A 21,240-nucleotide genomic window follows, 5' to 3' on the forward strand; every position below is an offset into this window, starting at 1 on the left:
TATTCCAGAGTTTTGGTCATGAAATAATTTACTTTTTAACCTGAATTTTACATGCCTCAGTCCCACCTCTTGTGTTTAGTACTGCAGTTATGCATTAAAAAACAAACCCCAAACATCACTATGGAAAAAAAAAAATGCTTGTTATGAATCAACCACTGCGAAAAATGAGCTGCTAAATATATATTAATGACAGTGTAGAAATAAATACTATAAACTGCAACCTTTGATTCTAGTCTATCCTAATGTCTTTGTCACAGAAATTGTTTACAAACAAAGCTGTGCTGCTATAGCTAGTATATTGAATGTGTATTACCCACGTGGTCAAGAATAACATATATGACAATATGACAATCAAGTAGATGAAATAATATTTATCTTTTTTACATTTCATACCTAAGAATGCTTGCTCACCAATATATTTCATAAATGTCTGGGGAAAATATTTTCACATTCCCAAGAGACTTGCAGGAAAAAAGTTTGTGTTTATAGGCACAGATCACCCAGTGGCAAGAAACTTTTAGTTAGATAACTAACTCCCTTATGTCTGTGGTAGTGTGGATACAGGAAACAGTTTGGCCCACTACAGTCATAGCCAGAAAATCAACTATTCCTGAGTTTTCATATGAAGCTGTCCTCACTGAGATTTCTTAGGCAATCACTACATATAATTTAAGTTTACAATTACCAATTCTATGCATTTTTTCCAGATACAGAAATCAAAGCACATTGAAAGGACAGTAAAGATTATCAGCATCATTTTCTATACAGAATCACACAGGTACAGAGAGGTCACGGGTAGCTTGCCTAAGGTTACACTCTTTTCTCGCTTCAGGGGTCGGTGCCTCTGATCTCAAATTACTTCTTTAACTCCGTTGACACGACCCCCCTCCCCCAAAAAAAAAAAAAATTAATAAACCCCGATAACTACTACCTAATGGTAATGTTATTTTTCCGTAAGATGATGAGAGAGGTCTTCCTTCATAAGACAGACGCTTCACTGCAACATACCGGTATCTACAGTGAGGTGGTCTTTTCCAATCACACTCCCCTCCCCCCTTACAGCTGTTAATTTCTAAATGAGTTATTATGACCCAAACCGCGGAGAATTTCGTGCAGGAGGGAGCTGAGCTGCGACAGCAGTATATGCGGGCTGCGGGCGGCCCGGCCGCCTTCCCCATGGGGAACGAGAGCTCAGCCACGGCCCCGCACGGCGGCAGCTGGAGGCGCCGCATCACTTTCGTCTTTTTTTTCCCCTTGTTTGTTGTGGTGTTTTTTTTTTTTTTTTTTTTTTTGGGTTTTTTTGTTTTTTTTTTTTTTTTTTTTTTTCCCATCGTCTTTACTCGCAAACCTGGATGCTTCAGCTTCGGCGCAGGCCGACAAATGAAAGCATGTCCGACAGCACTCCAGGGGGAAACGAGAAAACACGGATGGATGTCTGCGTGACCCCAGCCTCACTTTTCTTCCAGGGCATGTGCAAAAGGAGGCTTCCCCAGCCGCTCCCGAGGCGGGCGGAGATGCGGCTGAGGTTAGGGACAGGCTGGACGGTGTCAGTCCAGCCTCTTCCCTTCATCTCTAGACTTTTACTATCGCAGCCCTCCCCGCACCGCTCTGCGCGCTCGGTGACGCGCCGAGACCGCCCTCATCGGGGGGCCAGAGCCCGGCATCCCCGCCCCGCAGCCCCCTCCTGGGCCCCTGCGCTCCCCCTTCCTTCCCCCGCTCCCGCCTCATACAGACCCCTGCCCCTCCCGCCGCCCACCCCGGCCGGGGCCCCTCCGCCCTTCACCTCCCTCCGGCGGAGGGGAGAGAAAGGCGCTCATTGATCCCCGGGCGCGGCCCGCCTGGTGACGAGCGTGCGGATCCCCTGTAAACAAGCGCGACACCTCGCATCCCCCGCCCCCGCCACTCCCCGCCCCGCGGAGCCCCCGCACGCCCGCTGAGGGAGCGGGAGCGGCGGCGGCGAGGGGAGCAGGGAGGCGGGGGGCCCTTGGGGCCGCTCTGTCCCCGCCGCCGCTTGTTCCGTAACCATCGCGCCGCGCTCCCCCAACGGGGCCGGGATGGTTTCCAGAGGAAATGCGGACGCTGCCCTTATTCACCACGAAAGCGAAGCGCCCGGACAAATTCGTGCTGTTTAATGAAGACGCACTACCAGCGGCAGCCCGTGCCCCGCGGCCCTCCCCGGGTGGCATTTCCCCGGCGCACGGGGCGGGAGCGGCGCGGCCCCGCGGGGAGCGGGCACCGCGGGCGGGGGCGCGGGGGCGACGGCGCGCGGCGTGGGCGCTGTGACACACCGGGCGGAGGAGCGCGCGGAGCCGCCGCGCGCGTGCGGCAGGGCTGACGCACACGCGCGTGTGTGCGGGGGCGCGCGGGGGGCGCGCGGAGGGCGCCCGGCGCACACGCACGGCCGGAAGCTCCGCCCGGCGGGGCCGCGGCACCTGATACGGCCTCGGCGAACTCCGCCGGCGCCCCGCCGCGTCCCGAGAGATGGCGAGAGGCACCGCCGGGGCTCGCCGGACGTGCCGGGTCTCTCCGCCGCGCCCGCGCCCCCGGCACGTTCCGCGCCGTGTGCGCGGAGGGCAGCGGCGGCGACGCGTCGCGCTGCGCCCGAGGGGGGCCGGAGGCTGTGGGCGGGAAGGCGGAGGGGCGGGAAGGGGGTGGGGGGCGAGGCTCCCGCCGTCCAACGGCGTCGCGCCGCCTCGCTGCCGAGAGCCCGCCCCGCCGCCCCATTGAGGGCCGCGGCCGTCCTTCGCGCTGCCCGGCGGCCAATGCGGGGCGGTGCCGGCGGCGGCGGCGCCCCGCCCCGTCTCGGTGTGTGAGCGCCTCGGTGAGGCGGCGGTCACGTGTTGTTTTGCTCTTTAGTTGGGGCACTCGGTGCGCGATGTGTTACTTACGGCGAAACTCCCGCCGGCGCCGGCAGCAGCAGCGGCGGTCGTGGAGCCTTAGCCGCGTCGCCGGTACTCGAGCCGGGGAGGACGCCGGGCGGCCGCCGGCAGCACCCGCTGCTTAGGAGTGTTACAGCGGAGGATCCCGCTGCGGCTCCGGGCACCGCGCTCTTCCACGAAGGAATAACTTTATTTTACCTGCTTCCCTCCATCCTTCATTTTTTCCTTTTTTTTTTTTTTTTTTTTTTTTTTTTTTACCACCCCCCCGCGCTCGGGCTCCGGATCCGGGGAGCGTCGGCGACAGCAGCGAGAGGAGCCGGGCGGCGCTCCCGCCGCGGGGCTGGGGATGGCGAGCCCCGCTGTGTTGGGGCTGCTGCCCCCCCTGAGCTCCCCGCCCGGCCCCAACCTGAACAACAACAACAACAACAACCAGGGCGTCAGGAAGTGCGGGTACCTGCGCAAGCAGAAGCACGGCCACAAGCGCTTCTTCGTGCTGCGCGGCCCGGGCGGCGGCGGGGAGGAGGCGGGGGGCGCCCGGCTGGAGTACTACGAGAGCGAGAAGAAATGGAGGAACAAGTCCGGGGCGCCCAAGCGGGTGATCGCTCTGGACTCCTGCCTCAACATCAACAAGCGGGCTGACGCCAAGCACAAGTACCTCATCGCCCTCTACACCAAGGACGAGTACTTCGCTGTGGCGGCCGAGAACGAGCAGGAGCAGGAGGGCTGGTACAGGGCTCTCACCGACCTGCTCAACGAGGGCAAGGCGGCCTGCCAGGGGTCTCCCTACCGCCACCTCGCCTCCCCCTTCTCCGCCTCCTGCGGCGCGGCCGCCGCCTCTCTGGCCGCCGCCGGCGAAGACCTTAACTACGGGCTGATCGCGCCGGCCACCGCTGCCTACCGAGAGGTCTGGCAGGTGACGCTGAAGCCCAAGGGCTTGGGGCAGAGTAAAAACCTCACCGGCGTCCACCGGCTCTGCCTCTCCGCCCGCACCATTGGGTTCGTGCGCCTCAATTGCGAGCTGCCCTCGGTCACGCTGCAGCTGATGAACATCCGCCGCTGCGGCCACTCCGACAGCTTCTTCTTCATCGAGGTGGGGCGCTCGGCCGCCACCGGCCCCGGCGAGCTCTGGATGCAAGCGGACGACTCGGTGGTGGCCCAGAACATCCACGAGACCATCCTGGAGGCCATGAAGGCGCTGAAGGAGCTGTCCGAGTTCCGGCCCCGCAGCAAGAGCCAGTCCTCCTCCTCCTCTTCCTCCGGGGGGGCCGGCGGGCCCGGCGGCAGCGGCGCCTCCGCCACCCACCCCATCACCGTGCCCGGTCGCCGGCACCACCACCTGGTCAACCTGCCTCCCAGCCAGACCGGCCTCCTCCGCCGTTCCCGCACCGACAGCCTCGCCGCCGGCGCCGGCAGCAAGTGCACGCCGTGCCGGGTGAGAACGGCCAGCGAGGGTGATGGCTGCCGGGTGGGCTCTGCGGCCGGCAGCCCCATGAGCCCGGGACCCGTGCGGACCCCCCTGAGCCGCTCGCACACGCTCAGCGGCGGCGGAGCGCGGCAGGCGGGGAAGCTACTCCCGGTGATGGCCGGCGGCGGCGGGCTGCAGAGCAGCCGTTCCATGTCCATGCCCGCCTCCCATTCGCCGCCCTCCGCCACCAGCCCTATCAGCCTCTCCTCCAGTAGCGGCCTCGGCTCCGAGCCTTCCCACCCTCATCACCCGCAGCGCCCGTCCAGTGGTAGCGCCTCCGTGTCCGGCTCCCCCAGCGACGCCGGCTTTATGTCCTTCGACGAGTACGGCTCTAGCCCAGGCGGTGACCTCCGGCCTTTCTCTTCCTCCTCTACTGCCAGCAACCGCAGCAACACCCCCGAGTCGGTGGCCGAGACCCCCCCAGTGCGGGATCCGGGGGGCGGCACCGACCTCTACGGCTACATGGCGATGGAGCGGCCCCCGAGTGGCCGCCTCTGCTACCGGCCCTGCCCCGACGCTGCCGGCGACAGGTGCCATCGGAAGCGGACCTACTCCCTGACCACGCCGTGCCGGCAGCGACCCGCCGCGCCGCAGGTTTCCTCCGCCTCCCTCGACGAGTACACGCTGATGCGCGCCACCTTCGCCGGCAGCGCCGGCCGCCTCTTCCCCTCCTGCCAAGCCGGGGCTTCCCCCAAAGTGACCTACACCCCCTACCCCGAGGACTACGGGGACATCGAGATCGGTTCTCACCGCAGCTCCGGCAGCAGCAGCACCAATCTGGGCCCGCCGGCGGTGGGGGGAGGAGGGGGGGACGATGACGGATACATGCCCATGACCCCCGGCGTGGCCGCAGCCTTAGGACCGGGAAGCCGGGGCAGCGACGATTACATGCCCATGAGCCCCACCAGCGTGTCTGCCCCCAAGCAGATCCTGCAGCCCCGGGCAGGGGTGGGTAGCGGTTCCCCGGGGAACGGGAGCAGCTACAAGACCAGCTCGCCTGGGGAGAGCTCCCCTGATGACAGCGGGTACATGCGGATGTGGTGCGGCTCCAAGTTGTCTGTGGAGAGCTCAGATGGAAGGCTGAATAACGGCGACTATATAAATATGTCCCCTCGAGAACCCCAGAATGGGCCCCAAGCTCCCTCCCTCACCCCCCCCGACTTCTTTTTTGCCCCTGCGGGGCACGGGTCCAGCGAGCCCCCAAAGCCCAGCTGCTATTCATACAGCTCCTTACCCCGCTCCTACAAGAGCCAGGGCTTGGCAAAGGACAGCGATCAGTACGTCTTCATGAACTCCCCGGGGAGGATGATCCCGGAGGAGGCAGTGTGCGGAGCGAGCCAGTTCCCTGCAGGCACCTTCGCTCCCTCCAGCCACACGGTGCCTTCGCCCCTGCGGCACAGCCGGACCGAGAGCTTCCTTAGCCAGCGGTGCCAGCGGGTGGCCCGGCCCAGCCGCCTCTCTTTGGAGACCTTGCGGACGATGCTGCCCAGCATGAATGAGCACCCTCTGCCGCCTGAGCCCAAGAGCCCCGGTGAATACATCAACATTGACTTTGGGGATGCTGCCGTCTATTCTCCCCCCTCGCTGCCTGCTGACAGCCCAGCCTCCTCTCTGGGCTCAGGCACGGGGCAGAGGCGCTCCCCTCTCTCTGACTACATGAACATTGACTTCGGGTCACAGTCACCCTCCCAGTCGGGCACGGTCTCAGTGGGCTCCTTGGAAGCTCTCTCTCCAGGTTCTTCCTCCGGCACCAGCCAGCCGAGTGGGCGCTACCTGAAAGCGGCTGTGGGGGTGGCTTGTTCATCCAGCCCATCTGATGGTGGTGATTACACTGAAATGACATTTGGCATGGCCACTACCCCACCTCAACCCATCGTTCAGAAACCAGAAAGTGCCCGGGTCACCAGCCCCACATCTGGTGTGAAGAGGCTCACCCTCTCTGGGGTGGAGGCTTTCATTCTCTCCAGCCCTCCCCCAGACCCGAATAGGGGGGCCAAAGTAATCCGGGCCGATCCCCAGGGGCGGAGGAGGCACAGCTCAGAAACTTTCTCCTCCACCACCACTGTGACCCCAGTGTCCCCCTCCTTCGCACACAACCCCAAACGACACAACTCAGCCTCGGTGGAGAATGTGTCCCTCAGGAAAAGTGAAGGCCTGGAGGAGGAGCAGGGTAGCAGTCCTATGTGCCGGGAGACCTCGGCTGGCTTCCAGAATGGCCTCAACTACATCGCCATTGATGTGGTGGATGGGTCCCTGGCAAACTGTGACAAGTCCAGGTTGAAAGCTGGGCACCTCCTGAATGGGGGCATCAATGGAGTAGAGATGAGCACCTATGCCAGCATAGACTTTCTGTCTCATAACCTGAAAGAAGCCAGTGCTGTGAAAGGTGAGTAGCTCTGTCTGACAGTGCCTGCTGCGTGTGTTTGTGCTTTGCGTTTACCATCACAGGGTTGTGTGTTGTTGTGTAGAGCACTCTCCCTATCTGCTTCCTTAAAAATCACTTTTATCCCTTTTTACATGTCCTGTAATAAGCAGTCTTGGAGGAACTTGGTGGCTCTTTGTATGAGGAAAAAGGTTTAATTTTGGAATATTTATTCATGTTTTGATACTCCTGTGCCATTATTATGTGTTTATACTTCTGGGTACCCCATGAGAAGCTGTTTATACAAGTTTCTGTGTTTGGGCTGTGGAGTTTTCTTAAGTAAGAGTTTAGAAAGTATTTGGAAAATGTGACCTAAATAGTTTATATTAATGCAACTTCTAAATACTATTAAAAAATGTAAAATGATTGAGTTAAAGAAAAAAACCGTTGTTTCACTGAGGACATCAGATTCCAGAAACAATCCTGGGCTCTTTAGCTGAGAAGGTCTGTAATATCAAATCGAGAAGGATAAATTTAATATAATGGTTTTGAAATACCTTATCTCTTTCAAAAGTTTAACAGTATATCATAGTGAGCATGGAATGTGAATTTAAGAAATGGTAATTCTTTCCAGAAGTCACTATGTGCTTGAGCTGTTGTATGCTGTATCACCTATTTCACTTAAGGGCCCAGCCTTGTGTTGGTGTGCAGCAAAGTTCCAGTTGATGGCTCGTGGATTGCAAATGTTGGATGTCAAACTGAAGAAATCTGAAATTTAGGGTGAGAGAGAATTTGGATTTTCAGTATGTAGCTATTCCTTTAATTAGGTGCTGGTTATGCTGAGAAAAAAAAGGAAAGAAAGAAATGCCCTTCCTTCTTCCCCAGAACAGTACTCCACCTTCTCTCAGTGGGTGAGGATTTGTACATAGTTGGGGGCCAGTTGAGGAGGCCACAGAGCAGCCAGCCTGTGAAGGAGGAAAAGTTCATAATGAGACACTTGCAAGGATTCTCTTGGCTCTTGGATTTGTGCGAGAGATGGTAGTCAAACCCTTAAGCATAGATAGCTGTGATATGTATTCATGGGTATAGCTGGGTGAAATGACAAGCCATGTGGTAGTTGCTTGGAGAATGGGTATCACTTCTCTGTTCACAGTGCTGGTACAGGCATTGATAACAAGTGAACAGCAAAAGCTTGTAAGAGCCACTTGCAGGTTTGTTTTTTTTCTTTTTTTTCCCCTTGTGTTTCCTTAGTAGCTAGTTGATTTTGAAGAAGAAAATATTTTCTCTTTTGATAGGAAGTACAGGAAGATGGAAAAGATGAGAGATCCACCGTTTGCAGAGCAAGCTTTGAACCTAATTAAGACGAGAGGATTGTTGAATGCAGTGTCAGAGTTTGAAAAGATGAAGGCTTATTCTGAATGACTGGAAGGGTTGAGGGCCGAGCCTTATTTGTCTCTTGCTTTTGGTTTTGCTGGGGTCGCTTTCAGGATCCTTGTGGCTTGCCCGAGCCGGGTGCGGACGCTGCAGCCCCCGCTCTCCGTGCCCGGCCTTGGGATGGCGGTCCCGGGCGCCAGCAGATCGTCAAGCCCCTCTGCTTTGCAAACGGATTTTTCGCAGAAACGAGGAGCTTGTCTTGAGCCACCTACAACCCCAATTGCAAGTGAAGCCCGGTGTTGGGAAAGAGCTGTTTCCACAGCATTCCCCAAGCTGCTGACCCTGGGGGAGGATGGGGGGCGGTTACCGGGAAAACCCGGCGCGGGAGCGCGGCCGCAGCAGGCGGCGTGCGGGAATGGGAGCGGCGGCGGTCAGATAAGGAGAGGGAAACGACCGCTGTCCTTCCCATCCTGTAAACAAAAGGATAATGCAGAGAACGCAGCCGTGTTAATGTGGTACGAGGCTTACAGAGGAGAGGGCTCCGTGCTGCTGCTGCGTGTGTTTGTCCAAGGACGGTTATAGGCTTGCCTTATTTTAATATTTAATCTGCATGTGTGTTTGTTTTTCCTCTTTCCCGTAAGCTTCTAAACGCAGATCACATGGAGGAGTGGTGCGGGGAGGCTCGTTGGGATTGACCCTATCTGTAGGAGGTGGGCTGTCTTCTCCAGCACCTCGCTTCCCTGAGAAGGGTGCCAGCCTGTAGGGTGCACTCAGAGGTACGGGATGCAGGGATGGATGGATGGAACCAGAGTCAGGTCAAGGTAGTAAGGAAGAACCTCACACCACCGGCATCCTCAGCCAACAGTGGGTTGGGTACCAAAAGCGGGGCATCAGGTTAATTGCACTTGTGGCAGCCAAACTGGGAAGGTCACGCCGCGGGCAAGGAGCATTACATCATAAAGGACTTCTTTGGTGTAAGCTTAATCAAATAATAAACTTCTCAAATTTCCTAGTTTCCCTTTTGGTTTTCATTGGAATTTCACACTAAAGTTTGTTTATGGAAAGTCTTCTGCCAGTGCCTAAAAAGGTCACCCGGGGTTTTGCTAATGTATTTTGAGTTTTAAACATTGTGATTTGAGAGACAACTAAGAATTTCAGTTTTTACTGAGAAACTTTTAAAGTTTAAGGAAAACTGTATTTTGTGCATAGACAAAATTATTTCAACAGTAGTAATTCGGGTAGATTTGAGAAAATCTAATTCTGTAAAAAATACTGATTTGCACAAGAGAGGGCTTATATAATCAGCATTGTTTGTTTAGTTCACACTTTTTTCAAACTTAGTTTTTTGACTACTTTAGAGAAGGAGAAGTTTTACTTTGAGTGGTTTATGATAATTCTAAAATTATAGAGAATCCACTTTTGTTTCATGTTTAGAACAGGAGACTGACATACAGAGTATACAAACAAGCTCCTTGTAATTACCTTCTCAGAAAATTAATATTTTGATTTGTGCAAAATACATGTAAAAAAGCATGTATTGAGTTCTTTAAGGATTTTGATTTGTGCAAAACAGATGCAAAAAAATCAGTTTAAGTTCTTCCTTAAGGTCTGTAGCAGTAGTTGTATTTTCATATGGATAAATGTTTTAGGGGAAATTATTTGTATCATTTAAAGGTGGCTGGCTTTCACATGTTGTGTGTTTCTCTGCTGTCAGTAACTTGCCTCTGCTGTAGGGAGTGCTTTGCTTTTGGAAATCTCTGTCCATACTATCCTGTCGTGGCAAGAGCAAGGAGTGCATCTGCAGCTGCTGTCAAAACAGAACAGTTAAAAGGTTGCTTGACTTTATTGCTTTATTTAGTTTTACTGTGTTCTAAAAATGTGCAAATATTTAGGAGTTGGAGAAACAATTGCCTTCATCTGATATGTAAATAAAATAATACTGTTATTGGTGGGTTAAAACTTGTTACTTGCTAATAACTAGCCTTTGTTCTTAAATTATAACTGCTTTTTTGATTAGAAACATGGACTGTGTATGGATTTCATTATTTATGGAGATGTTTACACTCATTTTTCTCATAAAGTGTTAATTATTTATTCCAGCATATTTATGACAGATTACACTCAACAATTATGTGACTTTTTAAGGTGGATCTTACTTCTGAAGTCAAAGTTGAAATCAAATAAGAGTTTTGTTTCTGTCACAGTGGAGTTAAGATTTTACCCTTTGTGTGTAATCCTGGACTTCTTAATTAAGATTGCCATTAAATTTAGTGTGTGTATAATAGGGAATTTTCCTTAATCTAAATCACCAGAGTGGGTTATCTTTAATTTTGTTTTCTTTTCCATTCACAGAGTGCTTTGTATAGTTTTAATTTGTAAATGTTTCTGGTACTTGGTCTGGTTTTCTAAAATTCAACAGATACTATGTGTAATAATGCAAAAAACCTTGAGGGTTCTTTCCCTCCTGTATCAGTTTCTTTTGCCTTGATTTTTTTAAAGAAGTCATCATCTGTAATGCATCTACTTAAAATCGTAATAAGGTGATTTTTGATAATAATGATCTTCCCCTTGCACTTGCCGTGTCAGTTTTGTGAGGGTTTTATGGTTGCATCTAAACAATAAAAAAGCCTATCTTAAAAAAATCTCTTCCTCTGTCTTTCTAATGATGTTTTAGGTTGTGGAAGACATAAACTTTCTTTCCTTTCTCTTTTCTTTACACAATGAATTATATTATTAAATTGCTTTCTTGACCTCTTCATATGGCAACTGCCAGAAAGTTTCGGTTCTCAAAGCAACATGAGAATATTTGTCTCTTTAAAAAAATTGATGCTCATTTTCAAATGACTTCTTAAAAGTATTATAAGAACTATTATGTTATGCATCTATACATCTTTTAATGTCTTTTTGAATAAATCTGTTGTAGTGGTTTCTCTTACCGCTAAGTTCTGTGAGAACATCAAACTAACAGCAGAAAGAAATGAGCTGCTTTTAATGACTTACATAGCTTGGGTTTTTAACTCACACTTTGGATTAAAAATTTGAGGTTTTCTTTTAAACATTTCAGATTTCACTTACTGTCTTTCAGATGGCACTTTGCAGGTGACCAAACGAAAATGGTTAGATCTGAACCTAGCAGTGCCACTCACAAAACAGAAAAGGCAAACTGAAATTATCTAGGATTAAATGAAGCTTTTAATATTTTGAATTTTGTTGATTATATGGGTGTCAGCTTCTTACAAGCAGACAGAATATCATGACATTTATTAGACTTTTTTTTTTTCTTTATACTTTAAATTATGTTTGGCTATACTGCTCATAGAAAGAATGTCATGGTTACTTTGAGTCATTTAAGATAAATTGTAATAGACCAAATTGAATGGTGGGCTTGTTCTAAAATGAACCAGTACAGTCATAGCTCAAGGCAGAGGAAATGCTTAGGTTGATGATTGCTTCTGATTACTTGATTTCTTTCAAGATAGCTACAGAGACTAATGTTCGTTTGAAAGTAAGAAGAATAAAGGAGTGTTTGAACAGAAAGAGTATTAGGGCATGTTTTATATGGTGGGGTTGGTTTGTTTTTGGTTTTCTTTGTTTGTTTTTTTTTTTTTAAGGAGAGACTAATATGGGTTTCTTTACACTTGATTTATTCTTAATTTTAAATAGTGTTAATTACACTGGAATGCTGAACTGATTTATAAGTTGAAACACAGCAAGCATCCACTGAAAAATTAAGCCAGTTACTCTATGTAATCGAACTTCCCTCACTATTCAGCAGTTAAATGGCAGCATAATTACATCCAGGTATTTTCTGTCTGTAAGTTTTTTCTCTAAAAGCACCATTAATATGTTTCTTTTTAAGGTAATAAACATCTTTTTAAATGGTTATATCTGTGGCTTTTTTCTTCTGAATTTGTTGAAATACATACTTTTTACACTGGCTGTCCATACTTTTTTTTTTCCTTTGTGTCTGTGTTCATTGTGTTAGTCATGATATAGCAAATTTTGTGGCAGTTTTACCATTAAGTTGATACACTATGTGTAATAGCAATTTAAAGTGTCTATGTTGACTGATTTGTTAAATTAGGATGTGTAATTATGACAGTTTTACAACTCTCTGGTTGTTTTTGTCATTTTTTACAATGTTTGCTCAGAAGTGATCTTTGTATGCATGGAAATCAGTATTATCCCTTGAGTTTTTAGACGATGGTGTAGTGACCTCCAAAGTTCAGATATGTTTTCTTTGTGTCTGTTGTCTGGCATGTAGTTATTTTTAAAGTTTCCTGCTCATGTGTGTAGGGGGTCAAGAGTGGCAGCTTTGAAAAGTCAAATTCAGCTCGGTCCCCTTGCTGCTGATTGTTGAAAGTGCTGTCTCTCCTGCAGCAGAGTTCTTAGAGGAAGCTTTGTTTGTTTGTTTTGTTGTTGTTTTGAAGTTGGTTTTTTTTTTTTACACTTGTGTTTGTGTCAACTGCCTTTAGCTGTTTACCATGTGGGCTTCTTGGATTAGTCAGTCTGCCAGGGCTCTGGAGAACCAGCAGCAGTAAACAGAACAGAACCAACAAAGGTGACCGCTCCCTGACTTGTCTTTTCAATGCAGGTTATAAAGTAGTATGCCTTTTCCCCTGCATCTCTGTCGGCTTTGGAGAAAGTCAGGATTAGTGGTTTAGATCGTATTTGTAATTTAGAGGTATTTGTAATTTCCACACAAGTAGAATGAATCCCTCAGTTGCAAGGTTGTGTTTGTAGTTAACGCAAGCTTTTAAGACTTGGGTATTACAAGCCTGATGGAAACCACAAAAAAAATCAATGCAAAGATTGCTTACATCTTTACAGAGGGTCACCTAAAAGTATTTCTTGGCATGTTAAAGTGCTAAAGCATCTAGTAACATTTGAGGCTGGCTCAAAGACAGCAGTAGTTTGTAATTTCTGTGTAGCCAGTTAAACAGTAATGGGTAACTTTCCTGAAGAATAGCTAAGTTCCTGCTTATTTCCATGGAGTTAACACTATTGCTTGGTAGCTCAGGTGACAAATTGGATACTAAACTGGGACTGTTCAGGAAAGATTTTCCATCTGATGATAAGAAATCCCTTTAGAAATCAGTTTAAAAGACCAAAGACAATACTTGTAATTCTGCTATTGTTTTCGCTTTAAAAAAATATTTCAAAACATTCTCATTTTTTTTAATCAGTGATGATGACCCCAAATTGTGTATAGCTGTATCAAAAATAGTTATTTAAAAAAATCAAGTTCTTGCTTACTGTGCAGGGCAAATACAGTCTGGAAAGAGGCTGGTTACAAGTGAACAGTGGGGAGATACTTTCCAAAATAAACATCTTCGATGCTAGGGTGGGGTTTTTTTGTTTGTTTTCAGATCTAGAATTGCCCATCTCAGTTAAATAAAAGTTATTTCAGAGTGTTTTTTTTATCTCAGTAAATCAATCACTAAAATAGTTAGGAAAAAACAACCTAAGCCCCACCTCTGATGGTAACATCTACACTGCAGAAGAGTAATGTAATAGCTTTATTGCATAGATTAGGAATGATTCAGTGTTTTGTTTACATTATTTGTCAATCTCTTCAGCATCCTAGAAGAGAACACTTCCTTCCTGGCAGATGGCAGCCCCAGGGCCATGCACCTGCCATTACAAGCACTACACACTAGTAATCTACCCCAGCATCGCTGTTGACAAGAGGCTAATGATTGGAGACTGTCTGCCTGACAGCCTAAACAAAATAGGAACATATTTGTCCTTCAGCGAGGGTCTGAGAGCTTTTAGGTAGGACAGTCAGAATGGCATGCTGAAAAACTATAATGGGACTTGGTTTAGACCTCTTTAGTAGTGCTTGTAGTATGAGCCACTTGTTAGATAATGATGCTTCAAAAAGCAAACCGTGTCTCGAAGAAGGGATTTTCTGTTTCTCTGGCGGAGCGTTAGCTGACGTGTATTAATAGCTCAGTGTTGGTGGGAGGAGGGCTTGCGTGATGGCGCTGCCTGCGCCGCTGCCCTCTGCGGCACAGACTGCCCTCGCCGGGAGCAGGGAGCCGCGTGCACTTGCGCTGGTAAATGGGGCCGTGAGCGCTGTTAGAAAGTCAGAATGTCTCTTGAATTGTTTGAGCGGTGTGTTTGTTGTTCGCATAATGCATTCCTATTGCAATAATTGGATTTGTAATTTTATGGGTTTTATTATGACATTAGACCACAGTCTCTTCTTTTAATTTTTTTGTTCATTTCTCTTACGCATATGTGTGCATTTGGTTTTCCTCTTTGAAACTAGTGTGGGCGTTGTTTCTAGGGGACACTACCCAAGGCAAGGGTATCCTTGAACTAGGCCAGGATGTTCTTTGCTAAATTTAAAAACTACCCAAATATTACCCAGAGTTTGTAGGGTATTAAGCAGGATTACATGACGCACGGATTAGACATTGTTGAGCAGCTTGTTTTTGTTTGTAGGGGTCAGAAATGGAGGCACTGGGGCTGTAGTGTGATGCCAAAATAGCAAACTTGCTGATAATCACAAACAGCAGAAGTTTCTTAGAAACGGTAGAGCGCTTTGGAGAATTTTCCAAGCTTTCTCCCAACTATGCTTTAGTAAAATTTGTTTGATATGTGCTGTGATAATGAATGTAAGGTATAAAACCCACTGTTCTATTGAGTTTTAATTTCCACATCTGTTTCACAGGTACTTTAAAGTAGACTAAAAACACCACTGTGCAACTCGAGGTGGAGGACTTTGATTTTCTTCAGTCAAAGACAAATCAATAAATCATTCCAGTAACAGTGGGAAAATCATGTCAATGAAATAAGATCTAAGCTGGTTGATTTGTCTCTTACATTGTGTCCTCTGAGGCAGTATATTATTTTAAAAAGTGTTTATGATGGTCATGATTATCTACCTCATTAAACTGAGTGGTGTCATCAAGGTAAGATAGGGAATTGGAATTATGATGACTTTTTTCCTATTCTGAATTGGTTTGTTGGTCGGTTTTCTAATTTCTTTTTTTTTTTTTTTTTTTTTTTTTTGGTCGTTTGTTTGTTAGTTGGTTTGGTTTTGCTTTGAATCTAGGCTATTTGTCACCAGAAGTCACAGTATTGATTGAACATGACATACAACAGTCTTTTGGGGCCAGGTTAGGCTTAACTCTTACAGAAAAGGCAGTGGAGTTGAATAGTTGCTCAAGAACAAGAAAACAATAATGGTTTTGGTTTAGTCTGCCTTCAGAGAGAGAGATTATTTAAGCTATAAAAATGTACTTCCAATAACTGGTAATGCTAGATTTTAGCATTATTTAAAAGAATAAGAGAAGAATTGACCAATGAATGCATACCTCACCACTTCTCTAGTTAATGCAAAACTTTTACATCACGAAATTGACTGCTTCAAGTACTGTGGTCTCTCCCATGCTTGAATTACTGAGAAGTTATCGAATTTCTTATGTAGTCTTTCTGCTAGTTCCTCTGGTAGTGATTTTTCAAAAACTCCAGTGAGTTGTTTTTAGTTTACTTCAAAAGGCAAACCAAAATCAGTTGATGTGTCTAACCAAAATTTTCACTTATACATAAAAAAGACTTACTGTGATGGAATAATGAGATTTGGAACTGGAAGGTGGAAGTAAAGTTCTTCTGAAAGTCAGTTGTACTCAATTGTGTTACAACATTCATTTTTACGTCATAAACATTTGGTAAAGTTTATAGGAGGGTGGAGTTGCATCTTCTACAACAGCTTTCATTCCTGAGCAATTAGTTCTGCCAAAATTAATGAAATATAACTATAATAATACTGTCTCTTTAACATATCAAAAAGAAAATTTATACTTTTCATTGTAACAATCCTGTGCAGAAATGATGAAGATTTATCTTGGTGATATTGGTGATAGTTGTTTGTGAACTACAAAAAGTCGCTTAGTTTAAAATTATTTACAACTAATTAGTTTTAATCTGGCATAAAACACGAAACATGTATGTTTGGATTTGGAGTCAATCTTGTATAATGGTACAAAGTTACATAATTTTCTTAATGCTGAAGTTACAGAATTAGTGCTCATGACTTTAACAATAGTTACAGAAAATTACCTGTGCGGAGGAGCATTAGGAATAAATCTCTATATATGACCCTGATGCACAGAGTACTTGAAAGAATTGGCCATAAACTTAAAACTGTTAGTGTTTACTGTTTTACGGTCCCGACAGTGTAGCAGTTGCTCTCACAAATACCAGAGAGACTCTTAACATGCTCTGATGAGTGCTAGGATAATATTGCTTTCTTTTGGGTATCTGCAGAAAGGTGACATACGGTTTTGTTTTAATTTTCAAATGTCAAATGAAAATTCAGAAAAAATGAGCTTTTAGCTTTAACCTTGAATGATGTATTTTCATATGAATAGTAGATTGTGTGGGCTCTAAACAAATAAATAAATAAATTGATGGTACTTGGACGTTGAATGTTGGCAAATGGGATATTTTCCAGATACAAATGCACTGATGTATTTCAGCACTATAAGTGATTTCTAGGTTAGGTCCTTTCTCTTCCCCCATACTACTCCTTCCCCACCATTAGTGTGAATATTTAAGGGACAGTAAACTGAATGGTTTGTAAGATGTGGTAACATGGAATAGTATATCTGTTACTAAAAAACAAATACAACAACAACAAAAAATCAAACCAAAAAAACTAACCAAACAACAACAACAAAAAAACACACCAAAAAACCCAACAGAACTTGATAGTAATGAAATACTATTGATTTTTAGTAGAAGTCAGATTCAGCCCTCAGGAAGTAAATTGATGGGCATTTATTTTTGTACATGTACACTTGACTGTGCGAGGAAGTTGAAACAACAGCTTAGATCTTGCAGCTTGAGTGAGCACAGTGGAACTGGTGTGCCTGAATGCAGAGAGAGCAGGACTGTGCTGTGAAGGAGCAGTGTGGGATGCTTGGATGCCAGGCTGCTGTTTGATAGAGTCATTGTGAGGGGTCATTTAGAGAGTCTTCTGAGTCTGAAATTGTTCCTTAAATCTTGAGTCTGCTTCATCAGTCGTGAACATGGCAACCTTTAACTTGCCATACTGGCCATGTGGATGCTATGTTGTCATATTATGAGAAAATGCTGCAATATTCTCTATTCCTCTCACTCCTCAGTAGATGTTTTCAATTTTCTGTGTTCTCGTAGACGGGATATTGTCACTATTACAGGGTAACAGCATTTCAACTATGCTGTTTTAAAAACACATTCTGGGGGTTATTTCCATGATATTTTGTGTCAAGAAGATTTGGGCTGGTATTCCATTTACTTTGCAAAAGTATTCTACTCTGCTGAAAAATAGGATTGATTTAATGCAGTTTATGCTGTATCCTTAATAAGGCATGGGAGAAACAGAATGAAAGGTTTATAATAATAATAAAAAAGAAAAGGTGCTGGGACTTTAGAACATGTTCATAGGAACTAGTGAATTATTTTGATAAGTGATCTATAGGACACAGCTTTAAACTCCCCACCCCTACAGGAATGAAGTGTCTACATCCTGTCTTTAGTTGGGGGTCTTAACCCCTTTATCAGGCACTCATTTTTTTCCTGCCTTCCTAACTTGTTTTCTATGGGTTACCTGAGTAGCTGGCAATTCATTCTGCTCTTTAAGCAAAGTTCTGTTAAGTTCTGCTGATGATGTTAAAACAGTGGGCAAAGAAGTCTTTTATTGAATCTGTAGGTTAAATTTTTTTGCAGTCTTAATTTTTTTACCATATGAACCCATTTTTTTTTGGGCTGTGGTGTGCCTTTATCTTGTTAGTATAGCTGTGTTGTGTGTGTGTACCTGAGTAAGATCTTATTTTTGATTCTGCAGTCAAACATTTTAGTATGTCTCAAAATATGTTTAATCATGATTTGCATCAGATGCACATTATTTTCTTACTTTGGGTAAGAATTAGCTGTGTTTGTTCTTGATACATAAAAGCGTGTTGTCTCATATTTGTAATTGTAAATTAATTCAGGAACAAGAGGAACTTGTGTAAATTCTGTGACTTAGTTTAGGAAAAACATTGAAAATAAGTGGTAGAGGATACAGTATACAGTGACTATGACTAATGGTTGGAATGAACAACCTTAGCATCTGTCTTCTAAGTTTGAAATTCTGTTTCTTCATTGAATCACGTGCTACTGGAGGTTTTTTCGTAGTAGGTGTGGGTTTTTTGGTGTACATGGTGAAACTATACTTTAACTTCCCTGTTTCCGGAATGTGGTAACTTTTAATTTGACAGAGATTTCCAAGATTTTTGTAGCGGTGATGAGATATTAATAGGGAAGCTCAGAACCATTTCTCCTCTTTTTTGTGGGTTGTCTTAGGTAATTTTTTTGGCCATTTGTAACTACATAATATCTTTCTGGAACAGTAATAATTAATTGCTTCAATTCATTTTTCAATGTATTTTACCTAAAAATAGCTAGTGGAAATAAGGACCTGGACCTCTAATACACAGACTATTCTGTACTGTTATTTGAAGTGCTTTGATATAGAGAAACCAGTCATTTACAGCCTGTTCATGCTGGGTTTATTCCATATATCTTTTGTGGACATGGTTAAATGATTTTGTCCAAGACTTACTCCTGCTCTATAGGAAAGTGTATCTATGGTTTCTTGTCTCATAGATTGAATTTTTCTTTTGATGATGATTATTAGAGAGGCTGAAACATTAATGTGAAAGACTCAAAATTGCTGTAGCTTTCATTAGTGCTTCAGTTTGCTTGGTTGCTTGATTTTTTTCATCTTTGTAAACAAGCAGCTTGTGTTTGCTGTAGAAATGTTTTGGTAGGATTGTTTAGCCCAGACGGGATGAGATTATTTGTAAGCTGAGGGAGGATATTCCAGAGGAGGCAATTTATTGGTGTTTTTTCTTAATAGGTTTTGTGAAATTCAGCTGTGCTGGGATCCTGTTTTTGGTCTGATGGACACAACTCTAATTAAAAGGGAGAGGCTATAGGTTAACCACAGGACATGAGAATCTTAAGGGACCTTCATGTATGTGTCAAGAATGAAGCTGCTTAATGTCTTCTGTGTTGCAGATTGCAACTCAAGTGTCTCCAGTATGTCCTAAGGGGCTGTGTTCCTGGTCAAGATTTCTAGATACATGGTGGTTCTTTTTCATCTAGCCAATGCTGTTGCACTTATGCAGAGCTCTAATAATAACTGTGTAATCCCTACATTTATGCCTTAGGGGCCTACCAAAAAACTCCTCTTCAAAGAAGGATCTGTCTTCTGTAAGTAGTCATTTAAAGGAAACAGGTGCTTTTTAAGTAGTGAAGAGGCTGGTCAAAGCCAGACTTGGAGATTGGCACAAAACCACCTCCCTTGACTGTAGAGGGAGCCTATATGCTTGGCATAAATGGAACATCTAACTTGCAGAGATCTGCAGCTTGTGAGCTCAACCTTGCTGTGCAGAGTCTTATTTTAATCAGAATGACTTGAAATCAGACTGATATTTGTGTGTGGATCAGCTGGCATAGTTATGTATTCCTGCTTGGTCTGGACTATACTTTAGTTAGTTGATGATATATTGTACTTGTGTAGTAAATGTGAAATTAAAAGGGATTTGTGTTCTCTCTAGCTGTGCGGCTTCTGTACTGTTGGCTGAACACTTTGCAGTATATTTTTTGGTCAATCACAATATATGACTTACACAATGGCATCAGGGCCTTGGCAAGGTGCAGATGCCTTGGGGGAAGCACTGGTGTTCTGCAAAGCATTTCTTCATGTGATCTTTCTGTTCTTCTAGAACAGCGTCATAATATAAAGTCTCAGTTACTGCACTGGAACCTACAGGAAGCCATAGTTCCTTATTATGATATCCTGGGGTGTTCATCACACCTATTTGAGACATCCTAAGCAGCTTTAAAGAGCTGGAATGTCGGTAGTAGGAGAAAATGCATGCAGGTCTTGATGTGCTGGAAAGCCTTCCTGAAATTTAGGGGAATTCTCTGCTAAGCATCATGGGACTAGAGCCAAACTCTAAAATATCCCATCTTAAGTGACAAAGATGTGTTTTAATCTGTTTTATAGAAACAGTCCTGGCAACATATTCCAATTTCAGAAAGCTGAGAGTGTCAGTTACATAGTTGTTTGGTCAGACATACAAGTATATAGGTAAAACATAAGAAAAATGAATTTTTAAAAAATGCTGTATTGGTACTGGTGAGCCATTTTTAGGAAATTAAGTGTAATTTCTGCTTATCAATATATTTGCTGGCAATAAATATGGGGAGCCATAAAATGAAACACAGACACCTGTGTAAGAGCACTTGGGCGAGGAGGAAAAAAACTGGTGAAACAGTAGAGTACACCTCTGTTTCTGTAAATATTTACTGAGAGCTCTTAATAATTACAGAAGAAAGTGCATCTTGCACTGGAGCAAGCTAGTTGCAAGTAATTGATACTATTTTTTAAAAATCTTTTTAAAGAAATCCCTTAGAAGCTTTGAGAAAAGTGCTATGAAATCACACTGCTGAACATAGTATTTTTCATACTTTAATAGGTTGGGTGGGTTGTTTTTTTTTTTTTTTTTTCTTTCTTTTTTCTTTGCTTGAGGAAGGTAATATTTTCTACTGCAGTCTCATGGCTGAAAAAATGAAATCAGTGAAATAGGTGCTATTTTCTAAACTGAGACTGCATGTTTCATGTACTTTTTCTTGAGGCTGGGTAAACTTGGTGCTTTGCATTCATCTCTCTCTTTCTTAAAAAAAGCAAAGCTTTAGCATCTGCTTGGTCTTGCAGAGCAAATTATTCTGGGCTTGTTTCACTTTCTTTGCAGTAACCTATTAGATGGGGAGGATTCAAGGTGCATCCAGTGGAGCTGGCAACAATTGCATTAATCCAGTATAATCTGTGTTTCTTGCTTGAGAAAGAAAGAAAAAAATGAGTAAGAAAGAAAACATAATTATATGCTTTCTGCTTTCACAAATTATTTTATGACCAGTGTCCAGTTTTGAAACTGGTGTTCTCAGAAGATAAGTTTTAACCACCTAAATTACTTTCCTAAACAGTTCACCAAGCTTTTTGCCTCTGCTTTCCAACCGAGTATCAGCCTCTGGGAGTGATATAGAGATGATATTTATCATGTCCATGTGACAAAAATACATCTTTTCCTTTGTCTTAATATAATATGAACTTCTGT

General features: G+C 45.2%; 1 protein-coding gene across 2 annotated transcripts in view; it reads left to right on the plus strand.

Moving 5' to 3' along the window:
- Window positions 1-2,901: 2,901 nt before the first annotated feature.
- Window positions 2,902-21,240, plus strand: part of IRS2 (insulin receptor substrate 2) — a 29,012-nt gene continuing 10,673 nt past the window's right edge. The window contains exons 1-2 of one of the 2 annotated variants that reach the window (XM_040055067.2): window positions 2,902-6,730; window positions 8,002-9,406. In XM_040055067.2, the coding sequence (XP_039911001.1) occupies window positions 3,226-6,730; window positions 8,002-8,027 (3,531 nt within the window). In that variant the 5' untranslated portion in view covers window positions 2,902-3,225 and the 3' untranslated portion in view covers window positions 8,028-9,406. Of the gene's footprint in view, window positions 6,731-8,001; window positions 9,407-21,240 lie in introns of those variants that run through there. The other variant, XM_040055068.2, reaches the window with a different exon arrangement.

This window comes from Hirundo rustica, chromosome 2 (assembly GCF_015227805.2).
Source record: "Hirundo rustica isolate bHirRus1 chromosome 2, bHirRus1.pri.v3, whole genome shotgun sequence".
NCBI classification, from domain to species: domain Eukaryota; kingdom Metazoa; phylum Chordata; class Aves; order Passeriformes; family Hirundinidae; genus Hirundo; species Hirundo rustica.